At 38.8% G+C, this 18,782-nt stretch overlaps 4 protein-coding genes across 6 annotated transcripts; 1 reads left to right on the top strand and 3 right to left on the bottom strand.

Moving 5' to 3' along the window:
• Positions 1–29: 29 nt before the first annotated feature.
• ncf2 (neutrophil cytosolic factor 2) lies at positions 30–4,976 on the top strand. Its single transcript, XM_031759504.2, has 15 exons — positions 30–245; positions 452–534; positions 667–775; positions 925–1,059; positions 1,281–1,388; positions 1,615–1,674; positions 1,957–2,000; positions 2,735–2,876; positions 3,039–3,104; positions 3,281–3,335; positions 3,438–3,481; positions 3,571–3,719; positions 3,800–3,911; positions 4,095–4,191; positions 4,278–4,976. The coding sequence occupies exons 1-15, from the start codon at positions 72–74 to the stop codon at positions 4,367–4,369; spliced, it is 1,470 nt and encodes a 489-aa protein (XP_031615364.1). The 5' UTR covers positions 30–71; the 3' UTR covers positions 4,370–4,976.
• Positions 4,977–5,087: 111 nt separating this feature from the next.
• On the bottom strand, positions 5,088–8,784 carry dph2 (diphthamide biosynthesis 2). 3 transcript variants are annotated; one of them, XM_031759502.2, is made up of 7 exons: positions 8,685–8,784; positions 8,268–8,462; positions 7,960–8,072; positions 7,360–7,580; positions 6,533–7,222; positions 5,849–6,031; positions 5,088–5,725 (listed from the first exon to the last, which is right to left on the bottom strand). In XM_031759502.2, exons 2-7 carry the CDS (start codon positions 8,415–8,417, stop codon positions 5,598–5,600), a joined length of 1,485 nt encoding a protein of 494 aa, XP_031615362.1. In that variant the 5' UTR covers positions 8,418–8,462; positions 8,685–8,784; the 3' UTR covers positions 5,088–5,597. The 3 variants fall into 3 exon arrangements, with proteins under 3 accessions (XP_031615362.1, XP_031615361.1, XP_031615363.1); XM_031759501.2 differs by having other exon boundaries at positions 8,268–8,444; XM_031759503.2 differs by lacking the exon at positions 8,685–8,784 and adding an exon at positions 8,542–8,678 and having other exon boundaries at positions 8,268–8,444.
• Positions 8,785–9,066: 282 nt separating this feature from the next.
• On the bottom strand, positions 9,067–14,094 carry mcur1 (mitochondrial calcium uniporter regulator 1). Its single transcript, XM_031759515.2, has 9 exons — positions 13,692–14,094; positions 12,607–12,702; positions 12,401–12,504; positions 10,769–10,870; positions 10,525–10,566; positions 10,304–10,375; positions 10,015–10,068; positions 9,774–9,888; positions 9,067–9,663 (listed from the first exon to the last, which is right to left on the bottom strand). Exons 1-9 carry the CDS (start codon positions 13,942–13,944, stop codon positions 9,608–9,610), a joined length of 894 nt encoding a protein of 297 aa, XP_031615375.1. The 5' UTR covers positions 13,945–14,094; the 3' UTR covers positions 9,067–9,607.
• A 629-nt stretch (positions 14,095–14,723) lies between these two features.
• LOC116335765 (regulator of G protein signaling 9 binding protein) lies at positions 14,724–18,779 on the bottom strand. Its single transcript, XM_031759521.2, has 3 exons — positions 17,859–18,779; positions 16,271–16,577; positions 14,724–15,558 (listed from the first exon to the last, which is right to left on the bottom strand). Exons 1-3 carry the CDS (start codon positions 17,952–17,954, stop codon positions 15,185–15,187), a joined length of 777 nt encoding a protein of 258 aa, XP_031615381.1. The 5' UTR covers positions 17,955–18,779; the 3' UTR covers positions 14,724–15,184.
• Positions 18,780–18,782: the final 3 nt, after the last annotated feature.

Below are 18,782 nucleotides of genomic sequence, written 5' to 3'. Positions count from 1 at the left end.
TTCTCAATGGTACAAATCAGAGGAACTTCCTTACTGTGGTCTGTAGCTCAGTGTACTCCTAACCTGCCAACATGTCTTTTGTAGACACTCTGCGCCAGTGGGATGAGGCGGTAACTTGCGTCAACAGACAAGATTTCTCCAAAGCACTTGAGATTTTCTTGGCTATTCAAGAACCAAACTCCAAAATTTTTTTTGACATTGGCTGTCTCCATCTTCTTAACCAAGACTTCGATGCTGCTGAAAAGGTATGTCTGATCTGCAGGCTGAAGCATAAACACACAAATATTAACAGCTGTCGTATCAGCACATTAGTCCAAACAAGAAACTCTTTTGAAAGTAGCTGAAATAAAATTCTCTGATATGCTGTCTGAAAGTGCAAGTCACTGAGAAAGGAGAAGTAGACCTTACCATGTTTTCTAGAGGAAGTGACTGTTTTTTTTCTGTTTCTCAGGCGTTTGATTGCAGCATACGTAAGGATGAACATTTGGCCATCGCCTTCTTTCAAAGAGGAATCACTTTTTACAAAAAGAAGAGGCAAGACACCTGCCTTTTTCCTTTTTTAAAAAAAAAAAGGGACCATATTATTTTTTAAGTTTAATGACGTTATTTAAAAATGCTTCATAGTATATCATATGCAAATGTTTTAACTTTTGTCTCTATGTAAAGGTATGAGGAGAGTTTAGCTGACTTCCAGAAAACCTTTAAAACACTCAGGGGCAACCAGCTGATAGATTACAAAGCGCTTGGTCTCAGATACATACTATATGCTTGTGATGTGAGTATTCTTGATAACCCGTCCTATTATTAATCCTGAACACTACATCCAAATAATTCATTTGATGTTATGAGCTGTTCATTTATAATACAACTTAGCATTCGTTTTTTTTCCTGGCCAAGGACACAAGCTTAACAATGTCTCCACAGGTTCTCCACAATATGGCCCTGGTTGAAGCTCAGTTGGGTAGTTGGGAAAAGGCCCAGGAGTACCTCATGAAGGCTCTTGACTACAAGACAGAGGCCAGGTTTAATATCATCGACAAAGCTCTGCAGTCAATCCTAGTCAGTTGTGATACAATCACTTTTGTGAACCCATTTAAATGTGATTACATGTATGATATCAAATGTAGTAGTTTTTCTTCATTCCATTAACCTATATTTGGTAAGCTAATATGCTTTATTCTAATTTTGCTTTAAGTCAGGTGGATATTGATATGCACGACTGCTGTATTAACCACCGGCAAATATTTTAAGTTTCACTCACAATGAAATTTCACCAACAGAAACAGAAGCTTTTCAAACTGGTCGAGTTCCAATCAAAAGAGCTGTTCAAACCAAATAAGCACTATGTTGCAGAGCTGGAGAAGAAAGACTACCTGGGCAAAGCAAAGGTGATCTGTTATACAGCCTGTTCTATCTAATCTAGAGTGATTATAAAGCTATCAAAAGTCAGCATCACAACATTTTATCATGTTAGGTAAAATGTCAGTCACTCATTTTATATATATATATATGTACACACATACAGAACTTACACATGTGAAATTACTCAGAGAAACCAATAAGTTTATTGTTGAGTGATATCTATAAGCTACTTTCCCCCCCTCTTATCATCAGGTCGTTGCCTCTGTTGTTCCTCAAGATGAGTTCTCTGGATTTGCCCCATTGCAGCCTCAGGTGACACACTGGCTTTTATTGACAATAAAAACTTTACAGTTTGATGACAGAAACAGCAGTGCGTTCTTATCTTCTGTTACTTTATATTAAAATATGCTACCTTGGTGCCTATTTTAAAAGCTTCCAGTGATCCACATCAACATAATGGAAATGAACTTGTGCTGCATTATAGAGCAGCACTGCAATCCTTTACAATGTTAGGAATTACTGTTAGATTGAAACTTTACATATTCCAGTGTGTTGCCATGTCTCTGATGGACTGTGTTTTTTTTTATTTGATAGGTGGAAGATGGTCCAACTTGTCCAAAAGAGCCTGTGGTTCTGAGGTATGATAGTCACTTTGGATCCATGCAGATTTGAAACTCTTTAAACAGAAATGATCTTAGTATTTAATGATGTTATAGTTGGCAAGTTTTTTTGATATGTGGATTCTCTACTATCCATGTTTAGTACAAATACAAAATGGGGGAAAGCATGAGTCATATCTATGAAACTTTGCTTTCCACAAAGAGAAAATGTGACTCAAAGTGTAGATCTAATAATTAAAACCTGAAAATAGAAATGTACCGTTACACAGAATAGTGCCAACTTTAACCTTTGTGTCTTATGTCTCTTCAATTTCACATCAGTTCAATTCAGTTTTATGTATACAGAGCTAAATCACAACAACAGTCGCCTCAAGGCACTTTATATTGTAAGGTAGACCCTACAATAATACATACAGAGAAAAACCCAACAATCATATGACCCCCTATGAGCAAGCACTCTGGTGACAGTGGGAAGGAAAAACTCCCTTTTAACAGGTAGAAATTTCTGGCAGAACCAGGCTCAGGGAGGGTTGGGGTGAGAGAAGGAAGACAGGATAAAAGACATGCTGTGGAAGAGAGCCAGAGATTCATAACAAGTATGATTCAGTGCAGAGAGGTATATTAAGACATAGTAAGGGAGAAGAAGAAATATTCAATGCATCATGGGAATTCCCCAGCAGCCTGCACCTATTGCAGCAAAACTAGGGGAGGATTCACTCTTGATGCCATGTGGACATTTCTTGTGTTTACAGGGCTTTGGAAGGAGATCCGCACACTGTGCTCTTTGAGTTTATTCCTGAGACCAGTGATGAGCTGGCTGTAGTGCCGGGCAATATTGTGTTTGTGTTGCAGAAGGGTGCTGACAACTGGGCATATGTGGTCTTCAATGAAAGAGTAAGATCTCCACATCTGAAACTTATTGTACAAATTTTAACACCAGTACACTGTGTTGTTTTTATGCACTGAAGCCAGTATTCATATCATGTACTTTTGTCACACAATTAATGCATTGCTGTTGTCTGCTGAGAGTATACATGGCTGTGATGTCTTTCACAGAGGGGCCTTGTTCCTTACAACTATCTGGAACGTTTGGAAATCTCCTTAGCTTCTAACAAAAACAAGGTAAGCATTTATTTTTCATTATTCTCAATTGTTGGTGTCATAATCAATTACTCTGGTAATGTCAGTGCTTAAAACATTGTAGTTTCCTTTCCAAGCTTTCCTCTCATTCTTTCCAAGTTTTTAAAATAACACAGACTTTACTTTTCTTTATTTTGAATGGGAACAACTATAAACAGGGAATAACTCCACCTCCAAGCCGAGAGCCACCCACCAGACCTGAAAGGATACAAGGTAGGCTTTTCTGGTACAGGATACAAAAATTAAATGAGGATTTTCCAATGATATCTGAGCCTTATGTGAAAAATCTAATTTTCCACATTTTCTTTATGTAAGGTCTTACGCCAAGTGAAGCCACTAGTGGAAATCATCAGCGTCAGGTATGCCAAAGCAAAGAAAATGAGAAGTACTGAGATGTTTAATTCTGGCTGTTATTTTAAGTTCTTTTATTTCCTCTCATCATTTCCAGGAGAAACAGTCCACAGACAATTCATGTATCGTCAAAGTGCATTTCAATTTCAACTTTGTCGTCTCAGTCCCGTCTGGGTCACCCTACACAATGCTGATTGAGAAAATCGGCAAGAAACTGAATCTTCCTTCTTCTGCAGTCACCTTGAGGTAGAGCACATCATTAAGAAAACAAGAATGTTTGGTATGCATTGTTTGTACTTACAACTGAATACCTTTACTGGGTTTAGTTTAACCTCTGAGGCAAGTGAACAAAGTGTAATCAGTGCCAACACAGAAATGGAGAAGCTGTGGAGCCGTGCCAGCGGTGGGCGTGTCACTTTGTGGTGTAACACCAAGGAGGTAAGAGAGCAACCATCTATTGCCATGTTATTGCTGTTGTTACAGTAACAACGGCAATAAGTAGTAAGTAAAATATTCCCAGTATTAGCGATACTGAAGTACTTTTAGTATCTTTTTGTTTTTGCAGTCCTGTTATTATTTCCGTTTACACTGATAACCATTGTGGATGTTTTCGGATTTCAGGAGGAGGTTCACCTGGTGGCACTTCACTCCTACGAGTCGTCAAATCCCGAGGATCTGAGTTTTCAGCAAGGGGATAAAATCAAACTGCTCTCTAAAAGTGAGGCTTCATTCTTTTATACGTCAAACATACATAAACAATTTGATGGAATATATGATTCTAATTCACAATTTGTTCATCTTCAGTTAACCAAGACTGGTTGGAAGGGCAGTGTAACGGGAATACTGGTATATTCCCTGCATCCTTTGTGGAAGAAGTTCCTGCAAATAGCCAGTGATTTATGGCCAGGTTTACTAATCTGTTATAAAAGCTTATAAAACACTGATTAACAATTTTTCAAAAGTTGTCTGCTTTGGTGATAAAATGTGCCACTTCTTTTGATATACCAAGTCCAAATATGATGATTACAATAGCTGATTATAAATGCTTAAAATGTTACATTTTCCACTTATGTACATTATTTAAATGACTTTTAGTCAAAAATTGTAAGTCTATATCTTTGCATTTGCTTATGTGGCTTCATATGAATTTCACCTTTCTTCATTACGTAACAATTAAAAAGAGCACTATATAAAGACTTACTATCAAACTTTATATTAGAAAAAACACAAAAAAATAGGACTGCATTTATTTAGAGGCCATCCTGACAGGCCTGGTCCAGATATCACAGCTACGTAGGATGTTGCAACATGGAGTCAGTTTCATTAGTTCTCCAGAACATTAAGATGTGTAGAATGTTGTACAAAAGTCTTAAGTCACCCCTTACTTTGTCCAAGGAGCCAGACTTTCTTGTAATTTCTTAAAGGGGTCTTGAGCAAAAATTCTTTAAGCTTTCACCCATTTTCCTAGTAAAATACAGAAATTTGGGGTGGCTCCACACTGTTGCGTGTGGAGCCACCCCAAATTTCTCTTATTTAACAATGTAAAGCAAATGAACACATGAAATGCAAAGGTTATATGTATTTTACTTATTTTGCTAAAGAAAATGAAAAATATGAACTGTGGGATGTTTTAATACGTTCAACAACTTGCTTTCTTTTCTTTGCAGTGTTACAGATTTCCTGCTACTATAAAGCTCAAACCCAGGGTCAGTGTAGAGGTCATAAGATTTGAAAAGTGCATTTTTATACTTAATACATTTCCACTTCATACAAGGCCAATTTCATCCAAGCTGCGTGAATAATTTAAGATGAGTGGTCATCTGACATTTGGGCTACTTTTTTCTAAGATTCAGAGTTCAAAATACATTTCAGTCATTTCCTGGTTCTGAGTAACAACTTTTGGTCTGGTTATGATGTCATAATACTGTAATCACTGAATCACAGATTCCTATTATTCTAAGTAATGCAGTATAAAACTACCACTGCCCGGTACTGATGTTAATAAAAAACATTTAATAATCACTTTCTTCTTCCAGTAAATACAGTTTATATGCTATACATTTGGTACATTGGTAAATTAATAAATAACCTATCAAAGACATTGTGGATTATTGATAAAAATGATCATGACAATGTTCCTTCCTCCTCGTAGGCTATAGCTATGCCTCTCCTGCCCTCTACTGCTTTCACCACAGGTGTCTCTCCCAGCTTCTGCTCTAAACCAATCCAGCTTCGACCTGCAAGAAAAGATGCTGGAAAAAAATAAAAAATAAAATGAATAAATAAACACTTGTAGTGTAATACAAGATATTCATAAGTGTCTACTTTTGTATAGGAATGCATGCATGTTGATTAGGTGGAGCACACTGTCATACCAGCTGAATTTGTGTTTGCTACGGTCAGCGTCTGGTTCCTCAAGACCACAGAGGACCCATAAGCCGGCTCTGTAGGCTCACTGCTCAGGAGATTGTGGCTTCGCACAGCACCAGTGATTAATGAAACGTCAGTTTCATCCTCCTTGTCCTGCTGATCAGCCAAAGGCACGTGACTCTGTCCACCTACAGCAAGTTTGGGAAAAAAAGGTTAGACGTGGCAAAATGAAACAACCTTCATTACACTACCGAAAACAGACATATGGAAACATTTCCTTAACGTCAAGGGTAATGGATAGCCAAATTCCTTTTGGAAACTATTTATGAATTCCTCAGTTGGTACTTTCAACCATATTATTACTGTAATATTCACACTTTTAACATCCCATAGTCCCCTTTTAAATGAATCTGAAATCAATCCAAAATGCAGTGTATATAACCAACACTGTTGTTTTTTTGTTAAACAAGGGGTCACCTCAGCAGGTAGCGCTGCATGTTTGATTTTGCAGATTTTCATCTTCTCTCTAGATTAAACCTGGGCTCTTTTCCTTGTTTGGAGAACACGTAAACCACTACGCTATGGAGCCACATAGCCAACACCATTAACATCCTTAACATATTGTAATAATACAGAACTTTAAGAGAGTTCATTTAAGAAAAACTGATGTGAAAAACTCCCAATCGCACCTGGCAGGAGATGTCGAAAGTCTGTGACATATTCCTCTGACCATTCCCTCTTCCTGTTGCAGGCCACCTCCATCTCAAACGGCGTCACTACAGGTTTAAAAAACTCACTCGAGTCCAAAAGTGAGCTCTCTGGACATGCAATTAAAACAAAGATGTCAATTTCAAGAAAGTTTGCCAGTTTGGGTACGTTCAGTTTCCCCATGGCAAACATGTAGCTCTTCTTGCCAGCTCTCTTGATGGTTTCCTTCAGCTGCTCAATGATAGAGAGGTAATCGGCAACCCCCAGAGTGCCAACCAGGATGCCGACCACATTGGCATCCTTGGCCCTTTCTATAGCATAGTATCTCTTCATCAGTGCGCGGTTGATGCTTATAGACTCGACCCGCCCCTTTGCTGTCACAGGGTCAAAAGAGCAAAACGAGCACCGATTCCAAGTCATCATGAAGTTTCTCAGGGTCGCTCCCTCCTGGCCCACATAAAACATACTGCAGTCCGTGACGCTTAAACCGCTTTTCAAGGTGAACTGACGTCCAAACTGATAGATGACCTGGCCATCGTCTTGCTCAGAGAGACGGGCGTCATCATCTTGTCTTTTAATCCGCCCATGACTGTAACACTGTTCCCCTTCAACAACAATCTCAGAGGCAACAAGGTTTGGATACTCTGGTGACAGTAGAGCCAAAAGACCATCTGAGGGAGGAAAAAAAAATAGAAATTTATACTGGCAAATATCTGTGGACTGATGGCACTGATCAAAACAAAAATCTGTGTTGAGACATCCCAATTCTAAGGATCACACAAACTTTGCACGGTGACTGCGAACTTACTAATGGCATGAGCATAGTTGACATCACAGAGGATGATTATGTGACTGTGTCTGTCAGGGTAGAGTTCTCTGAAGGAGGAGGCACACTTCTCCACATCCACTGCTCTTTGTTCAAAGATGTATAACAGGGGCAGCCTTCTGGATGGGCTAAGGCAAGCACTGCCATAGTGCACAATGCAGTCAGCTCCAACGTGTTCTGCAGCGACCTCATCCACACAGCAACTGCACATGAGAGTTCAACAAAAGACTGTTAATACAAAAGTGTTAAACAAATCAACACCCTTACTAGATAAGGAATTTCCTTGCACACTGTTTTATATAGCACTGAATGCTGCTTTTATATATATATAAAAAAAAAACAAAACCCAGTAAATAAAAGCACAAAAGCTTTATATTCTCATGTACTGAAAAACAGAGCTGACATTTTGAATTCAAAGTCTGACAGGTCTGGAGATGTTGACAAGTTTTTGTCAAAAATATCAGTGAATGTAACCTGCCACCATTTTTAAAACCAAACTTTACTTGATGACTCAAAGCCATTAAAAAACACAGTGTTGCATGAGTGCATTACAGCAATAATTTCTTAAATCTACTGTGTTACCTTCCATAGGATGTATCGCCCAAAATATATGACTTGGCATTAGTGTTTCTCTCGATCTCTTCTGCCACTGCAACTGAATCCACCAGCAGCTCATCAGGAAACTGCAAAGCTACCTGCACACACGTCAACCAATGTAATAATTAAAATATCCAAAGTATAAATTAGGCACTGTTTTATATTTTTTTTAACTGCAGTTGCTTTAATTAAAACAAGACAAAGATTAAGAATATTTGGCTAGTATGGGCATAAATACTTTTGTAAACAAATGGGAATGACATCTAAGAAAGTAAAATGTTGCTCCTCCTTACCTTTTCAAACTGATGCTCACTGATGAAGTCGCAGGTTTTCTTAATCTGATAAAACTTTTCCAGTTCATCAGCAGGTGTGCTCGTCTTCACTGCAACTCCGACCACACGCTGAATTACAGTTTCCGAGCTGCTGCTAAACGCATCAGCCATGACTGTACTGTGAACCCGTAGAAATGCCTGTAGAAACACAGTAAACTGGATTCAGCAACCCAGTTATTTTAAATGAAAATCTGACAGACGTTAACGAAAGTCATAACACTGAAAAACAGCATACAGTGTGGAAAATGTAGTTTAGCTGTCTGCTAGCTTAGCTGGAGCTAGATTCGCTATAGGTGTCCGCGGAGCCTCTAAACAAACTAAGTGCTGTTTCTAATCCGTCAGCTTGTGTATTTGTAGGCCTACACAACGTATACTCACAACTCAGAGTCATGGAGTTACTTGTGGACTTATAAATGTTCACTTGACAGCTACACACGTGTCAACATGATACTCCATTCCTTCTGCTGAGGAAATGACTTCCGGGTCAAATGTTTTTCAAAATAAACTTTGCCTGGCACAATTAAGAAAATACATGTTCTATTTCGCTCGTCCGGTATTCACAACCTGATCAAAAATCCATCTGCTATCACTCCTACAACTCTCAATTCTAGATGACTGAGTTGCAGACATATAGGTTTCCCATTATTGTAATGCTCAAGGATTATTGATATATTTTTTTAAAATGGAAAGGAAAGCAGCTCAAGCTTCCTTCACTTCACTGCCCACCTCTACTAAAAGCACAAACTTCACAGACAACAGCTAGATCAATCTTACATTTATTGATAACAAATTTTATTTAAATAACACGCGATATTTGTCCCAGAATCTTTCACATGTTTCTGAAAACGAAAAAAAAAAAAAAAAAAAAAAAAATGTACAGAAAGCTTTGTGCCTCAGTATTATTATTATGTTCTCTCCAGTATTTAAAGACTGGCATATACACATATACAGATACATATATACACATTTTCAGTAATTACACATTAGAAAAATTACTAAGTGAATTGTCAACTTGGTTCCAGAAGTCATAAAACAAGAGTATAAAAATAAAATTAAAAAACATACTGGGTGGTGCGGTAGAAGTTTTTGATAATTGAAAGCATTTATCAAAAAATTTCCACGAGTGATCAGGTGAAGGAGGTGGTCCTTCCATAAGTTCTACTTGTAAAAAAGATCACCACTGCCCGGGAAATAACAAATCATAGCACCAAAAGTGTGTAAAAGTGAAGGAGGGTTGTTGGCGCATTCAGAGGATGCAGTGACAATTCAAGTGTTATCAAAGTCAATGATCAAAGTCCTGCTTACATCCAAAGACGATAGAAACCCAAGACCACAGTGAGGCCTGTGAACACTGAACCTGCAAGAGAAAAAAAAAATATCACATACAATTATTTGTACCAGCTGTATCTGTAAGAAAATAAAAGATAGAAAGTGTAACTACAACCCATATTTAACATGCACGTGTACCTGCAAGGTATTTTATGGTATCCAGTTTATGAGACTCCAACATGGTTTTCAAACCAGCCACTTCTGTGTCTATTTTCATGTTTGTCTGAGTCAAATAGCGGTCCTGTTCTGCAGTCTGTAAAAAAAGGCAAGGCGATAAAGACCCAAGATACATTAAAAGGAAGCATTAAAAACCTTTAATGGAGAATGGAAACAAATGACTGAATGCAGTGTGCTATAAACTAAATGTATGTATACAAACCATTTCCATAATCTCAGTTCGTGTTTCTAGAAGTTTCTTGTCATGCTCTGCTTTCTGAAAATACAAACATGTGATTTCATAACACCTTTTGTGATACTACATTGGTACAACACTCCTTTACAGATGTAAAAATAAATGCAGGCAATGTTTGTGTAACTGTGACACCATGGCATAAAATGCAAACATAATTATAGGCAGAACTTCATGTGGGAACAATAAAGTTGTGTAGTTTTAAATTCAGTGGTTTTATTTCCAAACAATAATTGAACTGATCTCCTCGGACACGTACCAATTCTTTCACTCGGCTTTTCTCCAAATTCATATCCAACATATTGTCTGACTGGACTTTATTCATTTCATTCTGCAACGTGGTAAAAAAAGAGACACACAAAAGAAAGTCACAACATTTTTCTAAAGAGAGATTTCACCCAAGTTAAGATAAATCAAATACTATCAAGGAATGGGAAAATGCTATTCATGAGGGTTAATACATTCACAGTAACCACTTACAGCTAGTTGGACCTTGAGCTGGAGCAACTGGACCTTGAGTTTCTAGGAGAAAGGGCAAAACACTGACACTGTCAGATTAAGTGTAAGGAAATCACTGGCACAAACACACTGTGCAGTCATTCCTGTTTCTACTACTGACAAAACGAAACGATCAAGTCAAATGTGATACACTGCCACTGCAGTAAGTGAGCTTTATCAAACAAATTATTTTTCTTCTTAAAACATCTCAGAAAAAAACATTTACCTCATTTTCTGCCAGCAGAGTAGAGAACTCGCTCTTCTCAAGGATCACCATGTCCTTCTTTACAGTGGCTATTTGAGACATCACACGCTGCAACATGATCTCCTGCCAGGATCGCACAAAACGTTAGAGGGTTGGCGATAAAAATAAAGTACTGCAGTGCAAGTGGAAAACACTAAATTCAGAGCTTTTAGAAAAGTTATTGCTGCTGTGGCTTTGACAGGCACAGCATGTGGTGGGGATTTAATTAACATACCGATATCAAACCACTGTAATGCTGTGATGCATAGATGGTAATGTGAAGTATATGATAGCCTTGATCTTCCACTTTATAGCCTTTACCAAGGCTCTGGGAGAACAAAGCATTCTCATACAGCAAAGAGTGGTTTAACCTATAGAAATCATTAATTAGTGGAGATAAATGGATGGATACCAGCAGATGTAAAATATTAAATTATAACAAGACTTAGCTGTTATTTTTGTCCTCATATGCTTTCTCTAGATCCACAAAGATAAAGTGCAACTCCTCCTCCTCTATACTTCTCCATCAAGACAAAGCAAACATCACACCTGTAGTGCTCTTTCTCAGCATGAAGCTATACAAGTGCTCAATGATCATCACCTCTCCTCTTAACATAGCTACAACAACTCGTTCCCATATCTTCACGGTATGGATCAATAACTCCATCCCTCTGTAGTTAGTAGAGCTCAACACGTGACCCTTTCATTCTCCAAAATTGTGAAACAACCTGGATATAAAGTCCACCGCCATCTTTTACTAGACATTTTCATATTTCCACAGTTTTGTCATCTGGACCAACCACTTCTCCAATCTTCATCATCTTCATAACTTTACCCACCTTACTAAATCTTCTCCACTTCCTGATCCATCCTCCCCTCTCTTTCATTTTCTTCTTCAATCAGCTCTCAAAGTACTCCTTCCATCTTCCATCCTGCTGCACATCCTTTCCAGCTTAACCTCTCTGCTTAGCCAACTGATACAAGTCCTTTTCTCTTACCTTAGTGTCCAGCCTCACATTCAACTCACTCTAAGGCCTTTAGATATGAGGTCTAGGAAGAACTATTAATCGTGTACAAGTGATGTCATGGTGGCTGCCACCTGGAAATCCCAGCGATATATGGATTATGGAATTTTTTAACATTAATACCAACTTAATAAGAAGTGGAATATGATATTATTATATTATTATTTTGCTAGAACAGGGGGGGTTTGAGCAATATTTTATAATAAGATGTAAATTTTAACATTAAGAAAAAAAAAGATATTCCCGTATCACTATCAGTCTTAACATTGTTAAAACGCAGAGCTAGTAAGAGTGATCACGGAGAGCTGTATCACAGATCGTCCTTATTCTCATCAGACTCCTCGGACATTCCTGTCCCATGAATTTTCAAACTAACTCACCATGGTTACCAACATCGAAAGTTTCTAGTAACAGGAGCACTGTTTGTATTAAACTACACAGGTCACAGTGTTTTCATAGTACAATGATCAACCCAACGATCCTGGTTCACTGACCTTTACAGGACCAGAGACAAAGCCTTTGAGTGAACACACAGAGGAAACACAACCAGCAGCTGCACACAGTGCACATTATTGTACTGCTGTCTCACCTGCTGCACTTTGGTTACCATGTCACTGTAAATGACATCCATGTTAGAGTTTGTCATCTTCACCAGTACGCTGACCATGCCTTCAGACTGAGATGTAGTGAAACCTGTTCATAGGAGAAAAAAAATGTTATTTATAAATGAAATCAATGCAGCCTACTATTTTAAAAGAAATATAATGCTGTAGCTTTTTTAATTGAACAACTAACCATTTTCCTCAAGGAGTCGTACCACTGCATGCGTATCAAAGAACAGCTTCCGGCCTTCAGCCTTTGGTACGTCTGGTTTTAGATCATACTGGAATGCTTTGACAGAGGTTTTAAGAAACACAACATTTTAGAATGACCTCAACACTGGAATTACCTACACATAAATATTAACATCTTGTTTAGGTTGCTGTATGTAGCTTTTGATTTTTTAAATCTATTTTTTATCTGAAATGAATCATTCCATTTGAAATCACACACACACACACACACACACACACACACACAGATACATAAATCAATAATCTTCATGTGGTGTGTGTATGTCAGAGGGAGAGTGAGTGTATGTGTCTTATGTAAATGTATTTGATAATGATGGTCCCCAAGAACCCCCCTGCACCTGGCAGAGCCCCAGATGCAGAAGATGTCCAAGCCACCCCTGTCTACCACCCCCAAGGGAGCAGGTCAGTGACCACGCCAGAACATCCAGCCACGTGCTGCAAAACCAATAAGCACCCACATCCAAGGGAGGGACAGCAGTGTCCAGAAGGGAGTGACAGGGAGGGGGGAATCCCACCCTCTGTGATCAAGTCCCACAGGGAACTATCCCATGTTCTTTTTTAGATGTGTTGCTGCCATAAAATGAGCTAATATTTTTCATTAAATAATGAAACATCACGGTTTAAACATCTGATGTTTTCAGTGTTCTTCTGTAAATAAAATGTAGATGTATGCGATTTGCAGACACCTGCAAACTATTTAATTATTATGGAGGCAACCAAAGTTTTGCACCATCACAGTCCACAAGTGGACTTTTATTTTGATATGCACATGGGCTACAGTAACTCAGTTACCATGACAAAATCACAGTACCTGTGGCATTTAAAGTCTCGCGTGAGAGGGTTTTGAAGGACGTATGACTGCGGTCTTTGGAAGAAACGAAGCTCGAGTTCACTTGTGCACTTTATGTAAATTAGCTCATCACAGCTAAAAACTGCCATTTTTATGGGTCGTGGTGACGTTAAAAGTGGCTGACAAGCAGTCAATGACTGATTGACATTGTAAGCATTAGCGCTGGTCTTTATTACCTCTCACGGACATCCATGTCACAGCAGACAAATGCGTAATGTTCACTCCAGGAGCTCGTCTCCATCTCAGCGGTGTCTTCTCAAACTTGCTAAAAGATGGAGCGAGGTTACACTGAGAACACGCTGAGGCGCTGACGAAAATCGATGTCGCTGCAGGCATAAAAATGCTAGCTCTGTCTTGAAGATCATACCACTTTTCTGGGTGGTTAAAGTTAAAAAGTTTAAGTCGAGACTGGCACTGTTTAAGCACCATCGTCAAGGAGAATGTGTCCCACTAACAGCGAGTTTTGTTTTTTCTTTACCAAGGCTGTACTTCCGTCTGTGAAGAGCCTCAGATGATAAGTTTTCACAGTCACGCCTGCATCGACCCTTTCACCTACTGTTCTCCGGACTACAATTGAAACTGACAAACAATCGTCAAACTACCGGTCACGCCTTTCAAAATAAAGCACTTCTTGTGTCATAATGATTAAGTGCGAAGTCATAATGGGTATTTTCTGTACAATTAGTACCAGTATAGTCCCCGAAAAATTCAAATTAACAAGTACTAATACATCAGAATGAATATAAAGCTCATATTCTATTAATTAAGAAAGAAAATTGTATATTTGATGATTCATATTTCAACCTTTCAGATTTGATTTACTGGTCTGGGAATTTGAGAATCTGCTCCTATCTATAGTTTATACACTCTTTCTTCCATGAATGTGAAAATAATTTCCAGTGGCTGAACGGTTATGTCATGGCTTTGAACGAACCTAAGAGGAGCGAGACGGTATGGCAGCCATCTTTTAGGGACTTGTCAGCCTGCAGTAACTTATTCAAGACTTGAGATGATTTTGGATCCAAAGTTGTGCTTTGAGGTAATAATTTACAAAACAAAAACAAAAAACCACCAAGAAGGCAGTTTCATATCAAAGTTGATACTTTTATATTGTACAACTGTACTAAAAATCATCAGTTCTCTACAGCACATTATATATAAAATACATGATCACATATATTAAGAAGCATTTGCACCTATGTCTTCTCAATTGCAATAAGGAATAGAAAGTGCCTTTCTGGCTGCTTTAAAAAAAAAAAAAAAAAAAAAAAGTAGAATTGCTCCTTTTGTGCATCAAAAGCTAGTCAGGAAAAAATTACAATGTTGGCTCCATTTTTTTTTTTTTTTTCAAACAGTTGTATAAGTAAAATAAACCATAGTTTTATTGTATAAAGTGAGTTCTAACAGGCAGTCATGTACTTTATTTAATGCATATGGCAGCCTTGGATTCACTGCAAGACATGGCAAACAAGTTTGCATCCAGATTAATTTCAGTATTTGTAGAACGCACTAATAAAGGTTTACAAAAAAAAAAGTCACCTTTTCATCATTGCAAAGAATATAGTTAAAAGAACACTACTGTACCTGCAAAGCTTGCCAGTGTTACAGTATTAGTGAGCATTTCTGAGGTTGCACCAAAAAAAAAATAAAAAAAAAATTAAGGTTTTGTTCATGAGAAAAGGACAAGACAGACCGATAACGTGGCTGCCACCAAAACAACAGCAAACAGCAATAAGAGCACAAAGATCAAACTGCGCTGGCATAGAGGCTCGTGTCCAGGCTGCTCCTCATCAACGCTGAGCAGAGCCAGGGAGGCGCTCTCGGTGCTGCTGAGCGGGTCTGCGTATTGTGGCCCCCGGGGCTCCACCATCCAGCGCAACACGTTCACTTTCTTCTCCATATCGTCAATCATGTGATCGATTTGGCTGATTTCCTGCTCCATGGCGCTCCGTTCCTGGCTTTCAAGACCAGCAGGAAGGGTTGGAGGCTCCTGGTTCAGTTCGGCCAAACTGAGTGCTCGAGCTGCTACCTCACTGCCTCCTCCTGCATTACCAGAAACAAATTTTAACTTTCCATTCACTTTTGGCTTTTACAACTCAACGATGGGATTTGTAAAATGTGGCAGATGCTTTTCACTTCATCATGAGGGGAAACGAAATGTGAATATTTGCACAAAATCTCGTGGCAATCCTCATTGCTTAAAAATTCTAGTGTAATATCGTCACAGTGGCACTACAGAGGGATAAATAAATCAGTAGCATCCAACATCTGGGGGCCATTAATACCTGAACCAGTCCATTTAAAAAATATTGTGTATCAGTGTGATGGACCAACTCAAGCTGAAGATGCAGCACACAGCTCCACACATTTTATTTATATCCATCACTGATAACAGAAAAATAGTAAACTGAATAAATGGAGGTCTAGAGTCCAGATGTTTCACCTTTACTGATGCCACAGGTTATTCACATGAGTTACTTTTAAATGTTAGCACAATGGCAGATTTGAGCATATTAATTCTGATAAAATATTATCGGCAGGGGATGAAAAACAGCTAAATACTTTACATTTCCCCTCCAAGTGTAGTCATTACAAGATACAATAACAGAGTTTCCTCTGCATTCACTCTAAAACAACCTCTGAAGACTAAAGTAGTGCAGTTATTTTGCAGTTTTCTTGGTTTTGCTTAAAGATCGATTTCAGTTGACAACAGCTTGCATATAGTAGCAGTAGTATGTGAAAGGCTTGCATTTACCTTGTAGGCCAGTTTGCACCAAGGAAGCAGTGTTAGCTAAGGAGAAGTTGTCACCTATGCTGAAAACCTTGCACATGTCAACATGGAGCAGCTCTAGACTGGAGGAGAAGGCCACCCAGAGGAGCTCCATCTCCTTGCGCTGGTCCTCGGGCAGGCTCTTGTCCCGGAGATGTGAGGTCAGATGCAGACGGATGGCCTCCGCCAACTTCAGGGCCTTTTCTCTTGTTTGTCTCAGCTCATCCCGCAGCTGCAAACTGTCTGTGCAGCCACCAACACATGCAGCCAAATGCCGGTAACATGCTACCACCTGTAACAAAGATTTGACAGTGCTCGGTAATATGCAGAGCTCAGGAACTCCTAGTTAAACAAAAGTATTCCAGATGATTACCCTCCAAGTTGGCCAAACTCCAAGTTTGCAAGAGGAGTGGGCTTTTTGTTTTTCATAGTAGGGACATGCCCTTGCTGTCCATATCACCTGCTGTATTTAGACCACTAATCTTAATTAGGTATTGCACATCATTAACCTTCTGAGCAGCTATTCTCTACTAAATACTTCACCAACCCACGCATATATAATCAGAGTACTAAAACTGAAAGAAAACTCAAAACTGTTTGGGGAAAAAGCTGATCGAGCTGAACATTAGTAATCTTAACCTGCTTGAAACAGTAACTGAACTGCAGAAAAAGGTACATGTTTTGTTTTCTGATCCAAATCATACGGCAAGAATGATTTACTTTCAGCCGATACATTTAACCTTGGGGGATTAGCAGGTGGTTTCATTCATTAAAAATATTAGAAATAATCTCATTACCATTGATCTATTTCTAGATAAGCCAAAGCAACCTTGTGTACTCTGAGTACAAGTGGCCCATTTTCCTAGTGTGCACTGGTGACGGTAAAACCACAGATGTGCTATACCATTCTTAAATGGTAACGTTTACTTGAAAAATAGGTTATATTAAATAATATTAACACCGTCTTGTCGTTTTCTGTGCTTCATTTGTGGCTGCTTACACCAGTTAATGTGTAGAAATCATACCATCGACTTCTTGGTACTGGGAAAATAAGATGTAAACTGCTTACTAAGATGTAATTATACTGACAAAAATAACTTTAAAATTAAACAGTTGATGTTAATGGGGAGAAAATGTTGGACATGTCCACGGCATTATCTAACGCAGGAGAGTCGCACAGACTCAGTGGACCAAGAAATTCTTTTCAGTGAGAGTGCACTTTTAGCCACAGGGGTAGGGAATAAAGGATGTTACTTTTCCCCCCTTTTTGTGCATGTTCTGTGTGTAAAATGTTTATGTGGCGACGGCTATAGAAATGCTGAAACCAAATGGAGTTCATTTTTCCATACGTTTTACATTCTCATGCAATACTGAACTCTTTACATCCCAAGTATTCACATGAAATTCTGGAGATTACTGCTGTGTACAAATCAACTTCCCAGCCACTTTTTCATATTCATTTCCACAAATCCATTAGACTGTGCAAATACAATGGAGTAGAAAAATGTAAAGGAGACTAGAGTGAAGTCAGAGCTTTCTTTATGACCAGAAGAGAAGACTTGGAGCAGCTTACCTTTATCACAGAATCCACCAGTTCCTTCCCATCAGCCAAAGTCTTGTCTGCGCCAACTGTGCAGTCATTGCCCACTTTGTTATTTATAAGTGGCATGAGGGATGACTTGTCCAGAGTCTAGGACTCTGCCACAGCAGACAAGAGTTTGGCCCAGCTACCTTTTACTTCTCTGGCTGCCACTGCTCCTCTTCTTCCCCTGGAAGATTCTTCATTCAGTAGCTGAGGGTCGAGACAAACTCAGTCCCAAGGCAGCATGATGCGCTACAATATTCCCCGGCAGCAACTATATTGCAATTACAGGTCTTAAACATGCTATGGATGCTGGAGTGGGGAAAAGTCAAAGTAATGAAGAAAAAGGAAAAAAATAATAATAAAAATGATGTAACTGTTAAGCAAGGTGCTAATCCTGTGATTGACCCCTTTGCACTGACGCAGGCTAAGACAGGCAGCTAATCTTATTAACCATCAACGATACCAGAGAGAGAGAGGAGAGCAGCTGGCTGCCTACCACAATGGCCCCTTCACTAACTGAGGAGGCGGCTGTGCTCTGTTACTTCAAGCACACCACAGTGGCTACACCTCCTTCACTCAGCTGTAAAGGTCATTATACTCCATAAATATTTTATTAGCATGCTGGAAATTTGTTATACATTACACTAGGTGAGAATTAAAGATTTGGATTGACTGTGTGTAAAGATAAACTAATAAGCAGATTAGAAAGTAAACTGATGCACTTAAGAGTATTGAAAGTTGTAGATGATTGCTTTGTCCTATCAAGGTTCTTTGTGGTTTACTTTCCCCTGAAGGCTCTGGAAAATGGATGGCCTTATTTTGAACAGCTCCATGTACTGAATGCATGCTTGGAAGAAGCAGGTTATATTTCTATAGCAGTGGATGCAGAAGGAGCTTTTTCATGTGGAAAAA

Source organism: Oreochromis aureus, linkage group 9 (genome assembly GCF_013358895.1).
Source record: "Oreochromis aureus strain Israel breed Guangdong linkage group 9, ZZ_aureus, whole genome shotgun sequence".
Classification (NCBI taxonomy): Eukaryota; Metazoa; Chordata; class Actinopteri; order Cichliformes; family Cichlidae; genus Oreochromis; species Oreochromis aureus.
The sequence above is the reverse complement of the archived record's forward strand: the minus strand, read 5'-3'. Positions and strand labels throughout refer to the sequence as shown.